Source organism: Falco rusticolus, chromosome 7 (genome assembly GCF_015220075.1).
Source record: "Falco rusticolus isolate bFalRus1 chromosome 7, bFalRus1.pri, whole genome shotgun sequence".
In the NCBI taxonomy this organism is placed as follows: domain Eukaryota; kingdom Metazoa; phylum Chordata; class Aves; order Falconiformes; family Falconidae; genus Falco; species Falco rusticolus.
Genome location: NC_051193.1, coordinates 10299262 through 10319633, shown reverse-complemented (window position 1 = coordinate 10319633; position 20372 = coordinate 10299262). Strand labels below are relative to the sequence as shown.

Below are 20372 nucleotides of genomic sequence, written 5' to 3'. Positions count from 1 at the left end.
CTGCAGAAATGGTGTTTTGGAGTTCTTGTTTTGTGTTTCTGAAAAGGAGGATGTGAAAGAGCTGCTGCCTCCTTCCACTTCTCTCCTTAGTTTTGTGCAGACATAGTTTGGCACATCATTAGCAGTAGATCAGAGAGTTGCTTGGGAGTGTTCGGATGCTGGAGTGTGGGCCAAACCTCACGCTTTGCCTTGGAGGGAAACTCTGAGAGGCTGCAGGAGGACCGACATGTGCCTTGCTTGATACAGTAGCAGGGCAAGTTTCCTGCACCTCTGAGTAACACCAGACCTTTATGTACAGACACACAGGTCAATACTGAGAAATGTCAAGGGAGAAGAGGAACAGCATTAGAAGGTTCCAAAAGAGAAGCTAAAAACACTGACTAAAAGAAACTTACTTTGAAAAATTTGAAGGAGGAATGCCCCCAGTGGTGTCCTGCTGCTTGTTGTGCTGTGCTAATGACTTTCATCTGCTGGAAACATGCTTACTACTCATCCTGACATGGTTTGCGTGTTACATGTTGTATTGAGATGCCAAATTATGAGTTGATTCTTTCTTTTCCCATAACTGGGAAAAGACAGAAAAATAATATATAACTAGGTCCCAATTTTTAAAGAGGAAAACCTTGTATTTAGATTTGCAGGTTTTCAGTCCTGTGCCTTGCTTCTCATAGTTTCTCTGAGCTGCAGGAAGAGCTGTAATTGTCATGGTTTAGTCAAGCTATTTTTGTCAAGTTGTTCTTAACCAAGCAAGGTGGATACTCTTTAAAAGAGAAAAGTTGAAGCTTTAAGTACTGTGCTGGGTTAACTTTGGACTGCAGCCAGACACCCACCCAGCCGCTCTCTCACTCCTCAACAGAGCGGGGGCAGAAAATGAGGTGAAAAGCTCGTAGGTTGAGATAAAGACTAGCAATTACTGTCAGGGGCGAAACAGACTTGACCTGGGGAAAATTAATTTTTATTGACAGTTAAAACAGATTTGAAAGTTTAGAACAAAGGCAAAAATTAAAACATCACCTTCCCCCCATCCCACCCCTTCTTCCCAGGCTCACTGGGAGCATGTCTCCATCGGATGCTCGCTGTGCTCTGCTGGGAGAGCATCCGGCCTCACCCATGAGCTAAAGTAAACCGTAAATTGTGTTTGAGCACTGACATGCCTTTTTGCAGAAACGTTGGCTGGCGCTGGGTAAATGGTTTTCCCTGTGCTGGGATCCTGTCTGCGGCTTGTGGTCAGCCACCGTTTTTTGTGGTGTGCTGCTGGGCAGCAGTTAGGTTCAGCCCAAGGAGAAACACGTGTCTGTGTGATGAAAGCATGGTGATATTCTTTCTGTCCTGCAGGCGCTGTCTGTAAAATTTCATTACTGTGGGGATTAACCTTCCCCATAGCTGATGCCAAGTGCTGCAGTTTGTGTGATGGGCAGAGAAAGCGTTGGGCGTATAGAGCTTTTATGGGAAATAATGGGCAGCATTTTGGGGGCTTACCAGCAAAGGAAAACTGTGGGGTTTGGTTTTGTCTTGTTCAATGTACAGGGCCGAGAGTGGTTAATTACAATGGGCCTTTCAGCCTCTGCATGAGATGCACACTTTGTTTCCTGCTGCCTATGGCTAGTTATAATGCAGGTCCTTATGTCTGAAGTCAGCACAGCTGCTGGCTGAGGGACAGACGCGTTAGCTGAAGGGATGCCTTGTCTAGGGTGCTTGTTTGTGAAGGGTGGTGATGAGTTTTGTATTATCGGTTGGTTTGGGTGATCCTGTAGTTGGTCTTGTCCAAGGTGCTCGGTACAGCGAATGCCCACTGAGCTCGTGTTTTCCAGCTTCAGTTCAAAGAGGGGTGCTTTGGCCCCAAGTTTGTATTTCTGTCATCAAAATGTGTTATCAAAAGCCACATGGCTTACTGGAGCCCTTGGGTCACAGTGTTATGACAAAACCCGTAAGTTGGGTTTTGTCTTCAGTTTCTTCTCTTGCTATGATCTGTGATATTTAATACTCAAAAAAACCCTGTATATCAAGGGAGCTGGCTTGGAGTTACTGAAAAGCTTTCCCGTAGCCTTTGGGATTCAGACATACCAACTTTAAAGAACTGGAGAGCAAAGGCTGAAAAGGGAAAATTTCAAGTATTCCATGGACCTAGATAAACCATTCACTTCGAAGAGTTTATTTGCTCAATTGAGGCCACTTCTGCATTGACAAATCTCTCTGTGAATGAATGGATTCCAGAAACAGCTTGGGAGTTATTTGATGGCTATTGAAGTTAAGCCACGCTAGCAAACCATGTGCTAGAGGCACAGCTTTGTGGGTTTGCTGTCTCATTTGGCGCAACTGTACAAGCTTTCTCAAATGCTGGCCCTACACAGAAGTCCAGTGTTTTCTGTGGATTAGGCTGCATCAAGGCTGCTGTGTTGCTGTTAATCTCAGTGCTAGCTCTTACCAAGAAGGCAGAAGTTTCAAACTTCTTCTTGCTATGTCTTGTGGGAGCATTTGGGGCTTATGGTGTAGACTCTCGTAGCTGAGATGGCATTTATTGATTTGAATCATACAGTTTAATTCAATGCTGGACAAGCACTTTGCCAGAATTTTTATTTTGCCGCCTTATTTAAATAGATCCCTAATGAATTACTGTAGTTGTGTGTAATGACTTTTGGGAAATACTGGATGCAGCCTCTAGAATGAGTTCTGTGCCATTTTCAAATTGCAACTCTTGAAGTGTATCTCTGAACAGTTCCCAGGGTCTCTTGCCATTTTCTGAGTTTTCAAGATGCTCCCACATTAATAAGCTGCATGTTTGGTATTCTGTGGGCAGGTATCCAGTGAGCAATTGGTTAGCAGGGTAACAGCTCGGAGGTAAATCTGGATGCAAAGTTCTTTCTGCTTTCACTGCGTTGCTGGACCAGAGGGATGCTGGCAGGAGAAACTGGCTTGTTTTCTTCCAGGACACAAGTTTTTTGTTTCGGCAGGGTCAGGGCTTGAAATCAGTTGATGACTGCATAATTGGGATTTTGAGTCAAGGGAGGGAGAGTCTAGGATGGAGGGTGGGAAGACAGAATTTAACTTGTTGGAGGGCTCCTTTTAGGTATGGAGAAAGTCCTTCAAGTGGGGTTGCAGCAAATAGTTATTACATGGCTCCCTTGAATTGGATTTCTTTCTTGTGGAAGCCACAGCGAGCCTGGGAATCAGTATAAGGCTATAGGGTCTCATGTCTGGATGTTTGGGGTTTTTTCCCAGGCTCTCCTGTAATGTCCAGCTCAATACTTCTGTGTCCCCATCTTCAAAATGACTTGCTCTGAGATGGCATTACTGTTTGGGGGTGTGGTTGGCCAAAATGGACAAAGATGTTCTGCAAATGGCCTGCAGCAAAGTGGGGTCTTCTGGTTTAGTTAACAGTCCCTTTTAGCAGGAATGGAGTGCCTGGTTACTCTGGTGTTGAATTTGATTATTCCAGTGTTGAATTTGACCAAAACATTATGGATTTCTGTTAGGCATCACACTGAGGATTCAAAGTATGGGATCTTTAAGAGATGCACAGAACTTTGCTGCACTGGAAATGCAATTGAAACTAAAATGACCTTTGCTTTCTCCTTTGTTTGCCCCCTATGGTGCATAGTGTATAGATTCAGACACTTTCAATTTGATTCTCAGCATCCTGATTACACTCAGAACTCTTGGTATCCAGACAGCGTCACAAAAAATTAAGTTCATGGAGTGTTTCCAGGAGCCCGTGTCACTGTGTGTTTCCCTGCCCTCTCCCTCGCCCCTGCTGCTCATGCAAGTGAGAGATTAAATGAAGGGGGAACAGCAACTTGTTTCCTCTGAGCCAATACTGGCTAGTCAGAATCTGTTGATGGTGGCATCTTGGCAGAGACAGAGGAACATTCCTGCTACATGGGTAATGTTTTCATGCCAGACTTTTACTTTGCAGCTTGCTGTCCAGAGCTGTCATGTCCAAACTGACTCCTGTCATCAGTCAAGGCTAATGCTTATGCCCAGAGAAACAGTTTTTATTTGCATTTGGACAATGCGACATGTGGCAGACTTGGGAGAGGACAGCTTTGCCTGTGAACTAATGCTTGTTGGCTGAGGAACAACTGTTCTTTGTATTTTCTGGTGAAGATGCAGACCAGGGATGTTTGGGCTCATGCCTGGCTTGGTTATGGACCTCCCCAGGCCTTCTTGGGGCTTTTTCTCTTCATCAGCAAATGTGCTGCTAGCTGTGGTGTTCTCTGGCTTTGGACACCTTATGGGCTGGGATGATGGGCACTCAGATGCTACAGTGATGGTAACTGGAATGAAAGAGGCGCCCTGGCTTTAGACCCTGAACCAGGTCTGTATCTGCTACTGTAGTAAGTTGAATTAAATGAATTAATGGGCTGATAATTTTGTGTGGTTGCAACCTGTGGTTGCTGTGTGGGGCTTCTCCTTTGACCCTGGGCTATGATGCAGCCTTGTTGCCAGCCTGAATGGTATCGCTGCTTCCTTCACACCTGCCTGAAACCACAGGGATGAAGCATCTAGCCCTTTACTTTTTGAACGTTCTCAGGAAAAGACTTCTTGGGGCTGCTTTGCTTGCTCTTCGCTAGTGGTGGATTTTAAAAGAGCCTGAGGGTGTTATTTTTCAAAGATGCTTTCTGACCCATACTCTCATTGACAGAAGTGACTTACTCCAAGTGTCTCTTTGAAAACGGGACTCTTGTTCCAAAGCCACTAAAGCACTTCTCAAAAATCACCTTCCCTGTTACTGACTGCAGTGGACTGCTTCCGTGGTATCTAGCGTCGTTTAAAGCAGGCCAAATTTAGAGTCCAAATGTTATGTGCCTGGCTAATAAACTGTATTATAATTAGTACCTTGGGGAGGCAGGAACCAGGGAGAAGCTGAGTATAAAGAGAATAAAAATTAATGTAGAAGCTGTCTGTGAAGGATGGGTGAAGAACTGTGGAAGGAGATTAAAACATGGGATTTGAAACAGCTGAGGAAGGTATGTGTGATGGGAAGAAAATGGGCATGGAGTTGTGAGGAAAACTTTAATAAGCTTGGGTTAAAGAAGACAAAAGTTCTAGCATAGCAGGTAGTAAGACTGGGTGAAGAATGATCTTTCCAGCAGTCAAACCCTCTCTGTTAAATGTAACCTGCGGACAGGCTCATGCAGGTGCCAGTTTTCCAGCTTCCTCCATGCAAACTGGACTAGTTTTATTCCTCTTCTCCGTCACATGTCCACTAGCATCATCTCCCAGTTTCAGAAACTCATGTTCAGGGGCTGCATGGGCCACTTTGCTGAAATATCAGGGGCTTTGTTTTGTTTGGTTTCATGCATAATGGCTTTCATTTCCCTATGCTTGCTGTGTATCTCCCAGTGAAGCTTACATTTGCTTTGAGTAATCTAAGGTCACAGATTCCCACTGGAGGTGGGAATACTGCAGCCATGTGTGCAGCTCTTGTCCTTGCTTTCTGTCATGCACCTGTGAAATCAGGGTTAAGGGAAACCAGAGGATGGGAAAGTACGAGGAGAAAAGAGAGAGCACTCATGCTGGCTGCACTAACCCGTTGGTTAGTGAATGGCTCTGGCTTGGTGTTGAACACTGAATGCAAAACCATTCCCGCTCTGCCGTGCCTGAATTCTGGATTCCTCCCAAAATTTGGTGTGCCCCTGCTGTAGGAGCAGTGGTCCTCCATGGGAACTTTCCCTGTCGTGCTGTCACTCGCGTCAGGCTCTGGTAGATAAGTGGAAGAGGTGCTGACTTCTGTTTTCCTTGCACGTGCTCATTGAATTTTTGCCGGGTCTGGTGATCCTACAGTGAGGGGATTCTGTCAGCTGCTGTTTGATGCCTGTCTCTGACACAAGTTATTGTTAATCCTTGCAGTCACAGAGGTGAAATTCAGCATCTGTATGTACAGCCTCAGCAGATGCATTTGTTCATTGGCTTTTTGATAGCTCACTTCATAATGAATCCCAAGGAACAGAGCTCCCATCATCTGGTGAGACATCTCGTTGCTTGTATCACCATTTTACAGGGAACACATTGAAACGAGTGAGATTTTGATAAGTCTGCAAGTTCTAGCTAGATCTCCCATTTATTTTTTCTTTAAGACTTTTTTTATTCCCTACATGGTATTTTGTGTGTGTTATTTTAAAAGACACTTGTAAGTTGCCTTCTGTTCGGGAGGAAAGGGGCTTGCTACCTTTGAGAAGTGGCAAAATGGGGAGATGATCTGATGATACGTGACATAAAGTTGCGTGGCTTATGTTGTGCTCGGGACTGCCAAACTTATGCAAATGTCCCAAGTCTGCCCTTTCTGACTTCCACCTCCCATTCTTCACCCAGGAAATGCTCAGGTAATAACCACGTTCTCACCTGGAAAGAGATTTGAGATCACCTTCCAGCCGTGACTTGTTGTCTGTTTGCACCATGAACCCCCTGTGCTTACCTTCCAACCTGCCCAGTTCTTCCAACGGGAACTTTGGCAGCAGCCGGCATGCAGCTCCCGTTTGTACCCTTGGCTCTGCACAGAGACAACGTGAAAGGAGAGATGAGTCGCTTGTGAACAGCTATGTGGGAGGGTGTTACTTAGCAAATAAGCAGGATGACACGGACAGCTCTTGTGTGGGCTGCAGGGTGTGAGATGGGGATAAGCAAGCAGCCCATGTGGCTTTGGGACAAGCTTGGGGTGTTGCTAGTTAGGTGCTAGAGACACCCTAAGTCCACCTGCAGATGCTTACGGTAATTTGGTGTTTCTTTTATGGGTTGTTGCAAGGTGCTGTGGATTGACAACACAATGTGGCCGTTTTGTTGGTTCCCTTCTAAATGGCTTCCTTTTTCCCAAGGCTTACTAAATTAAAGCATTTCATGTACTGGTTGATGAGAAATGCCTCTAACTTTTCCCTAAGCTGAGTTCCCGTTTGCTGTAGCCAGGCCTCCTTGCTGCTGGGTAGGGAGTGAAGCACGAGAGATATCAGCAGAGCCAGAGCAGATGAGGAGAAAAGCAGCAGGACTTGTCAGAAAACCTCCTCTCTCAGTATATAGCCTTTATATAATCACCGTTGTCCTCCAACCGTGAAAACTGAATTCAGCTTCCATCAAAGCTTTTATTAATGCTGCTTCAGAGTGTCCTGCCTGTGTCACTCCTGCCCTGGTTCATGCCTGGCAGCTGGGAAGGCTGCTGCAGCCTGCGCTGTGGGTCTCTCTTCTTGATCTGCACTGTGGCATAACTCGGATGCAACCCTTAGCCCTGAATTCAACTGTGTCTCCTGATCATAAATAAGATAACATGAAGTCCTTCACATGACAGGTTTGCTTGTCGGGCTTCCATTACGGTGTCTGCTGTGGTGAGTAGCCCTGTTTATTGTAGAACGCCGCCTCTGCAGGTGTAAAAACATTGTGTTAAGAAATATTTTATTAGATAAAAAAGCAAACTGGTATTGTTCTGGGGAGGTGGAAAAGTGAGGGTGTTGCAGTGTGACAGCTTGGGATCCTGCTTCTCCAGTGTTTTGATAGTGCATAGGAAGGGCTTTTTTTCTGTTAAGTCTTCTAGAGACATGAGTTTCATCTCCTGTTCTCCACTGGAACTGAACCCGGGGTGATGGTGCCCTGTTTGCAGAGTCCCGGACCCACATATGAATCTGTTTCCAGTCTTGTATGCGGCCAAGAGTGCCTTTGATGCAGTAGGAGCCTACATTTGAGTTGTTATATACAGTTTAAATTGATCTTTATCTGGCTTTGTACACCTACTTGCCAGCCACAGGAAAAACAGGAGATTCATCTCTGAATGTGTCAGATGCTCTGGCTGCTTTCCCTTGGCTGTTTACTTTGACAGAGCTGAGTGGCTGCCCCTGCTCACAAGCCCCTGCTGCTGCACGCTTATTCCACATGGAATTCTTCATCTTCTGGGTTTGAAATGTGCCGGCAGCACTGTTCTGTGCTATGGCTTTTTAAGCACACAAAGATGCAGTTACAAGGTTGAGGTCTGTACTACTTTGCATGCTCATGGTGCATTGTTTTCCTGCCAGTGAAAATGACATAACATGCAAAAAAATAAATGAGGATTCAAATATCCATGAGCTTTTTCCATGAAAATACATAACATGCAAAAAATAAATAAGGATTCAAATATCCATGAGAAATGTGTGCTACTAAAGAGCAGTGCAGACTACAGATGGATTCTGGCACTGGATGTGTTTATGTAGATACCTTGTCGGAGACGGAAGTGTCAGTATCGTGTGCCTTCACACAGTGAGGTGAATCTTGAACAGCAGACTTGGAGGCAGAAACCTTGCATGGACACTCAGTCCGCGGTTGTGATAATACCACCGTAGGCTGGGACTTCAAAAGGTTAAAAAAAAAAAAAAAAAAAAAAGCAGATCTCAGCGGTGATGCACATCTGTTTCAGAGCGGCAGAAAAAGCCTTTCAAGTTTTGCGAGGATGTTCACGGTGGCCTGGTGCTCTGTACCTGGCTCTATTTTGAGCTGTTGGTGACTCACGCTAGCTTTCCATGATGGATGTGAGGGGGTAGTTGCAAGTAACACCCCTGACAAGGATCTTTTTGTTCACACCTCTCGAAATGGAGCAGTGCTCCTTCTCTTCCTCAGAGGAGGCAGGGAAGGGGGTCAGTCCCTTGTGTCTCGTGCAGGATCCTTAGGAAGCAAATGCGGAAGATAGCAGCCCGGTTGCATGTGCTAGAACAATTCCCTGGATTAGAGCTTCGGGTTTGATGTTGCATATTTGATCAGTATGGATCCCAGTTTCACTACAGTAGTGGAAAATAACACTCGTTTAACTTGGCTGTTGCTGCATGTGCTGCATAACACCAAGGCGTGTGACTTTTTTTCTGTTTAAGCTATTTTGAAACAAACTGTGGCTTTGCACTGGTATATCAACTCCTGACCAAACAGGATATCTTCTGTGGGTGCTGGCTGCTCTTTGCTCCGTTTGCAGCGTGCAGCAGTGCACAGCATTGCTGTCTTTGTGGCATAGCTGCGTAACCCAGCAAAGGACTACGCAGGTACACGTGCTTTGTGCCCTACGTTGGCTGCGGGCAAGTGGCACAGGATGCTGTGATTACTGAAATGTGGGGAGGAGATGCACAGTGCTGTACAAGAGATGGCAGAAAAGTTTTCTGCATGGTGCCAGAGAGGAGGGGTTGCCAAAAACACATGTCTTGCCTCAACCAGGAGTGTGGTGTGCTGTTTCTCTTGCTGCATAGTGCAATACCCTTTCTACTCAGGCCCCTGATAATTCTGACTTTGAATGTGTGTTTAATTTGGACTGTGTCAGTAATCTCAGAGCTGGTCACTAGAATATAAAATGAATTTTTCACACCAGTGAAGCATAGATCCGAGCTGCAAACTTCTCGTGGCACCAGTACAGTAACTTGCAAATTTTCAAGTGCTGGCCTAGAAACAGCACAGGCACATGCCGCAACAGCCAAGCTAATAACACCCTACTTCTCAGCAGTGGTTCAGCTGCGGCGTCTATTATCCCTGTCATGTGAATGCAAATGTCTGTGCAGAGATGATTTCCAGACCTTGAGGCAGAGCCAGCTTGGGTGTGTTTGTATCGCCACCCTTTTCTGCTTTCCCTTATGTTGGTGTGCCCAAAGCCAGCATGGGTGTCGGCATCTGCGGTGAGAACATCTTTCAAGTTTCCACTGACTTTATTGGCCCGCAAATGGTGTTGAAAGAAGTGATCAGGAGCCTGAGATGGGAGGTCCTGATGCCCTCACTATTTCAGCAGGGTGGGGAGCAGCAAGGAATGCTGGTTCCTGGGGCTGGGCAAAGGGTATTAAGTTTGTTGCCCTCCTCCCAATCATCCGATAGCAAAGGAGTAGGCAAAACACCAAGGGAATTGTACGCGTTTTAAAAAACGGAGCTGAAAAAACATCAGACCAGAGGACCAGCATTGTTCACTTGGGCTTGAAGCCTGAGCCTGGTGGCTGTGCTGTCAGCTGGGAGGGTGGGTGGGTGGCAGTGGGGGCTGAGCCCATGGATAGCAGCTCTACGGGGAGGAGAACTTGCCTCCAACTAGGCAACTTGCCTCCAACTAGGGGATGCCCCTCACCTCATCTCCCATGGCTGCTGGAAGAGAGGATGAGGTGACATCTGAAGAAGTGGGTGGAGGCGTGTGGAAGTAGTGGCTTTTTTTGCTGGGGTGGTCGCTTTGCATCTTAGGAATCTTGTGTTTCCATGCTCTCTAATGGAGACTGTAGGAGATGGTTGAGATGGTTTGCGTTTGTTTTCCTTAGGGAACATAGTTGCCAGGCAATTATTTTACACCTCATAGCACTGCAGACATGTCTCTTCAAGTCCGATCTCTTACTACATAACTGAGGAAATGTATTTTACATTAAAAAGAAGCCTTCTAAAAAGACCCTTCAGGCATAAAGTCAATGTGTTTTCTATATATAACCATGTATTATTAATACAATGAACTTATCTGTAGGCTCTGTGGGTGAATATGACTTGATCATTGGAGATACGAACAATATGATATTCATTTTCAATGCACTGTGTCTCTGACTCCGTAATAGTGGCCCGAGCCTTCAGTTCATTTCTTAGTGATAAAATGGGGCAATAGTTTGAAGCAGGTTTGTGGGTTGCATTTTTGCTGAGCGTTAATATAAAATAAACAGCCTATAGAGAAAACAAATTTACATTGGTTCAGAAATGCCAAGATGTATAGATTTGGGGCAGACGGGAATGATGAATGTGAGCATGTATTATTGAAATAAGTCCAGAATGGCACAGCAAAAGCTTCCCTGGATTTAGTTACAGGTGTTGCAATATAAGTTGCTTTGGCTGGAAAATTTTAAAGTGGTGATTGATTTCTCTTTTTTTATGTGGGTCATTTATCACTGTGTGCATTATGCAAAATCATTTTCCTTTTTCAGTCATTGAAGAGTGTTTTAGTGTGGATTTAGGAGGCCTGTTTAGCCTAGGTCCTTTTGAGGTTAGTCTTCGAAATCACCAGAGACAAATGTGTGTGTGCAGACTTCTGTGGCTCTGTAAGAAGAGGAGATAGTGCAAGCATGGGGTAAGTTTTAGTTACTTCTTGTTATTGTATGTTAGGCAATGTATTCACAGAAAGGCAGATGGCTGGGTTACATGATCTTTCTAGATCCTGAGCCTTCTTTCTGCTCGAGCAAGGTGCACAGAGGCCCAGCCTGATTTAGTTTACAGCAGTCCAGTTGACTGATACGGTGTAGACGTAGTCTGGAGGAGCATGAGCTTGCAGAGTAACAAAAGCGGCACAGTCCTGCTGTTCCCTCTATGGCCATAGCGAAATCTTTGTGGAGCTGCTCTTCAAAACTGGGTGGGAGATGCCTGCAGTGGGTGAAATGGAAATCCCACTGGAGACAGAGGATGCAGTTAGAGATAAAAAGGCAGTTCCTATCAAAGGGGGTGGTGAGGCCTCGAGACATGGAAAAAGGCAATGAGGCTGGTATGATCGAGGGCTGTGTACAGTGCTGCAGCTGAAGTACGTTGCTGGTCAGAGCCTCAGTGACTTGCTAAGGACCAATCTGCAGGACAGGTGTGAGGGTATAAGAGTAGCAGGCAAGGTACAGCTGTCTCTGGCACAGCTGCATACCTGCATGAAGCTGTAGCTCCAGTGCTGTTCCCAACAGCATGGGCACTGGCATTTGCCATGATTGCAACGCTCTCTCTGCCTCTGTCCTCTCCTGGTTTCTCTGGGCTTGTCTGGTCCACTGTGTGGTTTCACACCGCTAACTTCTTGGGGTCAAACTGCCTTCTGTATCTTGTCTGCCTGAATTTTACTGGCTGTTGTAATAGCTTCCTGGTAACTGTTTTCATCTTAGGTTAGAAGCTTTTTTAACTGAATATCCTCTTAATCTATTCTTTCCAGCCCTGGCAAAACAGCTGTGTAAATTGACAGGAGCCAGGAAATAGCAGCTTCACAGCTAATAATGTGGGCTCCTGGTGCTTCCCCCTGTGTTTTAGCATGAGGTTGTCCATCTGCGGCACCACTCCATTGCCCGCATCCCTGCTATTAAACCAACATCCACGTGGGCTGAACTCTTGAATGATCTACCTGGTCTCAGCGCCCATCCTTGCAGGCTTTTCACGTGACATCAGTATTTCACAGAGACCTGCTGTGTCTTTTGCAGCATTTTATGTAACTCTTGATAGACAGAATTAGTGTCTAGGAGCCGTGATGGCTACTCTGCTGGGGAGCAGGCTTGTGAAAGGAAATACGGGCAGTACGGTGCCTTTTTACCTAACAGTTACAAGGGCACTGGGAGCCTCCCATACACAAACTGCAAGTACTTGGGTTACACCTTATATGCAGGAAGCCTCGGAAAGGTGGTGTATAGAGGCGAGTAGGAGAATGATTCTAGCCATGGGCAGAGGTTTGTTTTGAATAAATGCCGGTAACATCTCTGCTGCGCTAACGCTGATTTTGTAGTCGGCCTGTGTATTTAAGGTCACAGCCAATGTCAAAGCAAAAATTTAGGCTGTGCTGTCTGCACTGCAGCCACCTGGCTGTAATGCAGTTGTGTTCCTGGTGTTCTCTGGCTAAAAAGCTGCATGTTGACAGTTTATTTCCCAGCCCTGTATTTATTTTGGGATATTATTCCCCCCTCCCCCTCCCCATGACTGTCAGCATTGGGAGGCTACTCTGCTCGTGCTGGTCTCAGCACTTTGTACTTGGATGCTGTTTTCCTCTGAATGCTTAAGGCTGATGTGATTGTTCTTTCACCATACCCTCCCAGCACCCCATACCCCACTTAATAAAGGCAGACCTGGTAGCACTGGGTGGCAGTGCTACAGCCAGAAGGAGCAAGCTGGGAAATGCAGTGCAGTCCAGCCAGAGGAAGAAGGAGAGCTGCCAGCTTTTATCAGGAGGGTTGGAGTTTTCTTTGTGTTCAGTGTCCTCCTCCTCCCTTTGTTTCAGTCTCTACACCAAAGCAAAGCAAGAAACAGTTAGGGGATGGTGAGACTCTTTCTATATTGTGAATGGTTTAACTTTTTCAAAAAGGAAGAGAACAACTGAAATCCCACTGAAATAAGAGCAGAATGAGAACTGGGACTTCTGGGTTTAGTTCCCAGGTTTGTCACCAATTTACTGTCTCTGTCACTGTGAATTGCATTTAGAAATGGTGCAGTTTCTTATCTGAAATCCAGCTGTCCAAAAATCTGACCCTTGTAAGGTGTGGCATCTGAGTGTTTCTAAATGCCATGCTGCTTTCTAGTGACTTGTGTGTGTATATATATGTATGTATGGTAAAAGCCTAAAACTTGGCACCCAGGTCAAAATGTGGGAGAGACTTCTAAAGATAGTTAATACCAGTTGGCCTTGGGAAATCGCTTCTGTTGGCTTTCAATCTTCCAGCCTAAATTATTCCATCACAAATTAATTTTGTTGACTGTATTTCTCTCATTAATATTTGGCTCTCTATGCCTCAGTTTAAACAGCTGTAATGAGTAATTATGAGTTTCCTATCTAGGTACAGCTCAGAAATGGGCACTACAGACAGAATTTTGCATGCTCAGAGTTATATACTCATCTTGGAGAGATTCCTCATTCCGCCAAAATTGGTGTTCATGGGACCTCGGCTATAACTGAGTTCCTCTAGGAATGTGCTGGAGGTAGTAGTGTGAAGGAAAGCTCCCACAGCAGGGGCTTTGCATCTCTTAGATTTTTTTTGTTGGTGTTTGCTGTGTGGTGTTGAAGTCTGGAGTCCTACCAGTCTGACTACATCAGCCCTTGCAATCACACCTTGCAATAAAACCAGCCCAGTGTTGTGGGTGATAAATGTAGCTCTGTCATATGAATGTCTTGTGGGACTGCCTGGGTCAATGGGATGCTGTCCATATCCCTCCACCTTGGTGTGCCTTGCTTTGAAAATACCAACATAGTGTTTTCTAGCAATGTCTCTCCCCATCTGCTCAGCTCTGTCGCCCTGGATGGTTGGGAACAGTGATGTTGCTGTTAGATGTGTGCTCAAGCACTGCTCATGGAGCAGCACAGACGAGGTTGCAGGAGCAGGGACAGGCTGTGCTGTGCCCTCACACAAGAGGACATTGTTTCCACTGGTGAATCAGATCAGTTTCATCCCAGCAGGTACCACCACCCGGTGTTTCAAATGAAGTGGCGATCTCCTCTTCCTCTGTCATGCACATCGTCACTTGGCTTTGCCATGGGGAAGAATTATTGCTATTGCGTTGCCTTCAGTCGTAGCATTTGATTTTTAGTTTGTTTTAGGTTTTTTTCTTGCCTTGCTCAGTTCTTGGCTCTTTAGAGGGGAAGGATTACGGTGGTAGTATAAAATGAAAACTGCCTGTATGGGATGAAGGCTGAATTTTCCGAAATCATTAGAACAGTCTAGTTTGGAAATCTGACTTGGACATTTATCAGGGTCAGGTTTGGGAGTTTTTGCTTATGCAAAGCAGAAGTGGGTTGTTTCCATTTTTCTATTTAGTTGCTGACGGGGCTTTCTTTGTCCAACTGTGCCCTGGTGTACCCTAACATAGGCTGACTGCCCCAGAGAAGAGCTGCTGTCAGAATACTTTAAAGTTGGTCAGACTGGCTCCTGCTTCATGAGGTTGATCAGTAAAGATTTTCGGTGCCTCCAGTGGGAGGCTATTTTTATTCTATCCAGGGGCTATCTGGATATGCTTTGAGGTCTCTATCTCTTTTTTTTCATAGAGAAACTTTCCTGTGTTAGGACAACCTTAAATATTTTCATCTTCTGCAATCTGAAAAACAAGATAGTCTTTTATCCAAGGTAAAAGTCTTTGGCATTTCTGACATGTCGAAGATATCTTTTGTTATTTTTTTTTTTCTTTATAAGAGGGGACACTGCTATAGACATGAGAATGTGCTGAGTTTTCTCCTTCGAGCACAGATGACAGCAAGTGAGCTACCTAATGTTTCATCTTCATACTTTCATCAGTGCTATGAGTGTTGCAGAAAATCCACATTGTGTTTCATTGCACCATGTAATCAGGACTGGATGAGCTCTCAAGAGATGATCCAGTTCATTTTCCTGCCCTATGGCAAGATCAGTCATACGTGTGTCTTTCCTGACAGATGCTGGTCTCTGCTGTTTTAAAGACCTCTGCAGCCTCTCCAGGCAGCATATTTCAGCTGCACAATCCTTACCAGTAAAAGTCTGGTTTCTCCCCACCTTGTATTTAACCTGAGCAATCTCTGCTGCAGTTTAAACCTGTCACTTCTTGTCCTGCCTATTTTGATTACAAAGAACAGGTCATTCCTTTTCACAGCAGTGTTAAATATTTGAAGACTATTCATGTGCTTCTCTCTTCTTAGTGTTAAATAACCACTTTTTGTTAAATCTTCCCTTCTTCATGGTGGACTTAAAACTTCTATGTAAATCTTAACTGGCCTGTCTTCTCAAAAATATTCTGTAAGTGTCATTAAGCAATCCACAGAGGGTTTAAACCCTTTGATCAGTGTTTTATTTATATACTTTAATAGAGACCTACTATGCCAGCCAAATTGCCTGTTTGTGCATCACTGTCTCTGACTGCCTTGATGGCCTTGTGCTGGTGTATGAGCCAAGAATCTGCAAGGTTTTTTGCTGCTTGCTAACTGCAGTTGATTCCTAGGGAAGGACTGGGTGCATGGAGTGAAGCTTGGTGTGGTTTGTGCCTTGGTTCTGTGGGGTGGTGTTTGCAGAGTGAAGGCTGTGTATTCAGATAGAAGGGGAGCCCAAAGAGGGGATAACCAGTCATGGAGTCATGGGTGTCTGCAAGCATCCAAAACGTACATCAGTGTACGCAGGAATTTGGAAGTGAGCATGTGCTCAGACAGGTGGTAGGTTGTGAAATGTCACTTGGTATTAGGACCTTCTGATATGGCTGCATTTCAATGGTCAGATTATGTTTGGACGTCAACTACTACTATACTGTGATTTGGATGTCCTTGATGTGTATGTTTTTGGCTCCAAGGGAAAGTCAAGGAAACTTATGCTTTAGCAGGACATATGGAGAGGGTGGAAGGCAGGTCATACTCCTTTTGGTAATTTTCTGTGGGTTTCTCTGTTGTAGGTGAGTGTTTTAACCACCTTGGAGCGACGATTCAACCTTCAGAGTGCTGACGTGGGCGTCATTGCTAGCAGCTTCGAGATTGGCAACCTGGCCCTCATCCTCTTCGTGAGCTACTTCGGAGCCCGAGGACACCGGCCACGCTTGATAGGATGTGGAGGGATAGTCATGGCCTTGGGTGCCCTCCTTTCCGCATTGCCTGAATTTCTAACCCACCAGTATGAATATGAATCAGGAGAAATACGCTGGGGGGCTGAAGGGAGGGATGTGTGTGCTGCCAATGGGTCCACCAGCGATGAGGGACCGGACCCAGACCTTATCTGCAGGAATAGGACTGCTACCAACATGATGTACTTGCTGCTCATTGGAGCACAGGTCCTCCTGGGCATTGGTGCTACCCCTGTCCAGCCCCTGGGAGTTTCCTACATTGATGACCACGTGAGGCGGAAAGATTCCTCCCTGTACATAGGTAAGGCTCCGTGAACAACTCCTCACCGAAGGCTTTCCTTGTGGGCTGGCATCTCACTCTTGTTTTCTGTTTGGTACCGGTGGAGGGATGCCTTGAGGCCTCTTCTCTGTGTGCTGCTATGCTTGTGAAGGTAACTTGGCATGGATCTCTACACCAAGCAGTTGTAAGCAGCAGGGAAGCACAGTGATATTTGCTTTCATTGTAGCAATGGTAAAGGTTGACAGCCATGGCGATTATTACTGGATGACGAGGAAGATGCTTGCTACTCCTATTGTTTTTCCCCAGATTGCTTTAAATTGGTGGCTTATGGTTGAGTTTTAGCTGAAGAATTTCCAAGTGGCATATGGGACGATGATTTATTCCTCCCCCCCTACCTCCCCCAGGATACCCTAGTTCTCTCCCTGTTCTGAAACATTTGTCTGTGTCTGAGTGATCATTGCAGTATAAGGAGACTGAGAGGAGACTCATGTCTTGTCACTACCACCATCATTTTAGCGAGTAGGTGCTGTGACCCAGCATGCTATAGCAGGACCCTAGATAATGTGATCCCTGTAACGGAATGGGATGCGGAAGCTAGTGAGGTCTATTTTGAGATATGGTGAGCCTGAAGTAGAACTCATGATTCTCGTGATCATGTTGCAGAATTCTTCCAGATGGTTAAGATAGGAGATTTGGCTTCAGTTACCTAATGAAACATCTCTGTTATTGGGGTAAAGTGCTCATGGGTTTCGGCAGAAGTACCCTCTCCAGCAGGTTTATAGAGGATGCTGTGGATGAAGCTGTTCTCTGAAAGAACTTACCGGCTTGGCTCATTCTTTTTTCTACAGGACTTGTCACTAGACAAATGGCTCCAGTGCAATAAATCAGTGAAGTGCATGCCACCATTAGTGTGATCCTTGTGCACTTGTTAGTGTGGTTTCTAGTAATCAAAACTCTGCACTTGTCCCATTGTTCCTGTCTTGATGTAACTTTCAATTGAATGGATGATCCCATTACTGGTTTTGGGGGTTTTTTTGCAAAGAGATTTTTGTCAAGTTCCCAAGCATAACTGAATGCAGTTGGGGTATGACCATAGACAGCAAAGCTAAACAGTCCTGCTAACTTCGAGTGGCATTCAGTGTCTTGGGACAGTGCAGAGGCTTGGTCAAAAGACTGTATAGCACACTGTGGCATTCTTGGATGTATTGCTACTCTACTTAAAGAGATTCTTCTGCATGTTCGAAGTGTGTCCATGTTTTCTTGTAACGGGCTATAAAATCATAGTATTTCAGCATTTGGCTTTGCCTTTGGATCGTTATTCACCTTCACTTGGTTCTCTAAGTGCTTGTGAGGGATCCACTGGATAAAGCAGGATGATACATAAAATACAAGATACTGTACAACCCGAAGATGAATGATGAGACTAAATTCATTGGAGCAACTTTGCCAACACCATAAATGATGAGCTGGAATTAAGATTGATTCTAAGATTATCTATTATAAATAACTATATAGAGGCCCAGCAACTTCTTTCAGTCTGTTCCACGGGCATTTTTAAAGCAATGCTTCATATCTGAGAAGAGGATTGAGGAGGGTGCATGAGAGGAGGATTAGAAGAGAGAATCTTTTTGTTCCTGAGATACATTCATCTTGTATGCTAAAATAACTACTTTAAAGTTGGCAGTTCAACTGTAGCTGGGAAAATACTGCCAGAAAATGATTTCTGCTTACTATATGCTGCTTCGTTATTTTTCCTTCAGACATATGCTCCTAACCGTGTTCCTTTCTCCATGTAGAGTTTTAAAAAAAACCAAGCATTTTGGAGTCATTTGCTTTACTGGCTTTAGCTATGGCAATCATACTCTGAATTTCTATGTATGAATTATGGGTTGCAGAAGAGTGAGTGTATATGCACACTCAACAAATCAGCCATACTGGCAATGAAGTTTAGTATCTACCCTGTCCCAGCCTATCCATCACAAGTAGGTTTTCAGATATGGGATGATTAATTCGTACATCAACCTGCAATCAATTTGGCGCGCAAAAATAAAAGCTAACAAGAAAAAACTACAGGAAAAAAAAATGTTCTGTGAAGGAATATAAATGGATAAGCACCTGGTAGAAACATGCATGTCTTCAGGTTTGTGAATACTTCAGAGGAGGTCAAATTCCTATGTTTACAACATTGAGAATTATTTGCTTAGATTTGCCTTTAACTGATGATTTTTGTTGCTGTAGTCAATGCAATTTTCAGTGGCCTTAGCAGAAGGCTGGCTGAACAGTTTACCCACTTCATTCTTCTCTGTTTTGCAGAGGAAATAACTGCAGAGTGTATACTGTCACCATGCTATATTTATATCAGTTTGCTTTCTCATAATAGCACGCTCACTCAGTAGGGGCTACACTGTGTGACCGGATAAAACGTTTTTGGGTAAGTTCCCTCAGTTTAAATTAGGAGCAAATCTGGCATAGGTTGTTCTCTCAGGATAGAAACTAATTAATAACAGCAGTAATAGCCTGGCTGAACTTTCTGTCATGGCTGGCTGCGGCTGAGAAATGATCACATTGACCAGTTCGTGCTGTCTTTAGTACATTGCTAATGTTGAGTACATATCTGCTACGTTTGGGCTGTATTGTACTGGAGGGGAAGAAGCTGTCTCTCACCTGACAGCTAAGTGCTAGTAATTGTTCACCTGCTGCAATAAAAGCCCTCTTGTGTCCCAAGGCAGTGAATTAGATAGAAATAACTCTGTGAACAGAGAGGGGTTTTTTCCGTTCCTTCTGAATTGTACAAGTTAAGTGGAGTAAATTGTTACAATATCTAATACAGGTTCTTTGCAGTGAAGTGACAATGCAGGAAGATTCCTCTAGTTTTAAAAAACAAACCAACAAACCAAAACCCCAAGAACCCTCCCTGAAACCACCTTCTTCTTGTATTAGAACTAATACGTGTGTGCAGAAGAATGCAGATGTGATACCATATGGAATTTAAAGTAAAACTTTGGCTTTAACCACTAGTGCAAATAATAGCATCTGTGGAATATATTTCTGGCCATGAAGTCCATGAAATCTGGCTCGCTGTGGTTTCTCTGCAGTGACAGGCACACAGGAGATCACGGGCAGTACACTTCTTGTGCGTCCCTTGAAGGCAGAGGTCGCTCAGGTTTGTGCACAACCAAGGAGGTGGGGATTCATAGAGTTTCATAATTAGAGAGACAGGGGTGAGATATTACAGGAAGATATCTCTGTGGCATGGGCTGCTGACATGTAGTTTCATGTTTCTTGAGCTAACAGTAGATTTTTTTTTTTTATTATTTTTTTTTTATGCCCGCAGTGTGTTGCTACCAAACTCAAACAGATTCTGTTGCTGTAGTAACCAGCCTTAGGAAAAAGGGCTGTGTTGTGGTAAGCGAGGGTAAATCAAATCAAAAAGATGAATGCGTGGAAGTATACACCAAAGGATGTTCAAAAGAAAATGCATTTATGCCATAACAGAGTTAGAAAGATAGCGGGACCATACCTGCTCCTGCTAATGATGGGAAATATATTCTACTCCCATTCAGCATCTAAGCACCTGCTCGACACAGCGGTCGTAACATTGCAATAGCAGCCAAAAGGTGAAAAAATAAAGGAATTCCCTTAGCTCTTTGAAGTTGGGAAAAATCTTCTGTTTTGGTGCTGTTTGCTTGCTTCTCTCTGTTCGGGTCTGCTCTTGTATTTAAGATCTGAACTCTCATCTAGAGGTTTCCAAACAAGCAGGTTAATTTTACCTGTGTATTTATTGGCATTTGGCATAAGTAACTCCTTTGAGTGGAGGAATTCCTCACTCCTGCAGACTGTGCAGGGCTCATTATTGCTGCAGCTTCGCTAATGTCAAAGGATTCCCTCAATTTTAAGGGAGGAAAAGTATGTT

The 20372-nt window shown here is 44.6% G+C and overlaps 1 protein-coding gene across 1 annotated transcript in view; it reads left to right on the top strand.

The window, feature by feature from the left end:
• SLCO3A1 (solute carrier organic anion transporter family member 3A1) overlaps nucleotides 1–20372 on the top strand; it is a 144402-nt gene that overhangs the window by 8768 nt on the left and 115262 nt on the right. Inside the window, exon 2 of the mRNA XM_037395554.1 lies at nucleotides 16015–16480. Coding sequence (XP_037251451.1) covers nucleotides 16015–16480 — 466 coding nt within the window. The remainder of the gene's footprint in view (nucleotides 1–16014; nucleotides 16481–20372) is intronic.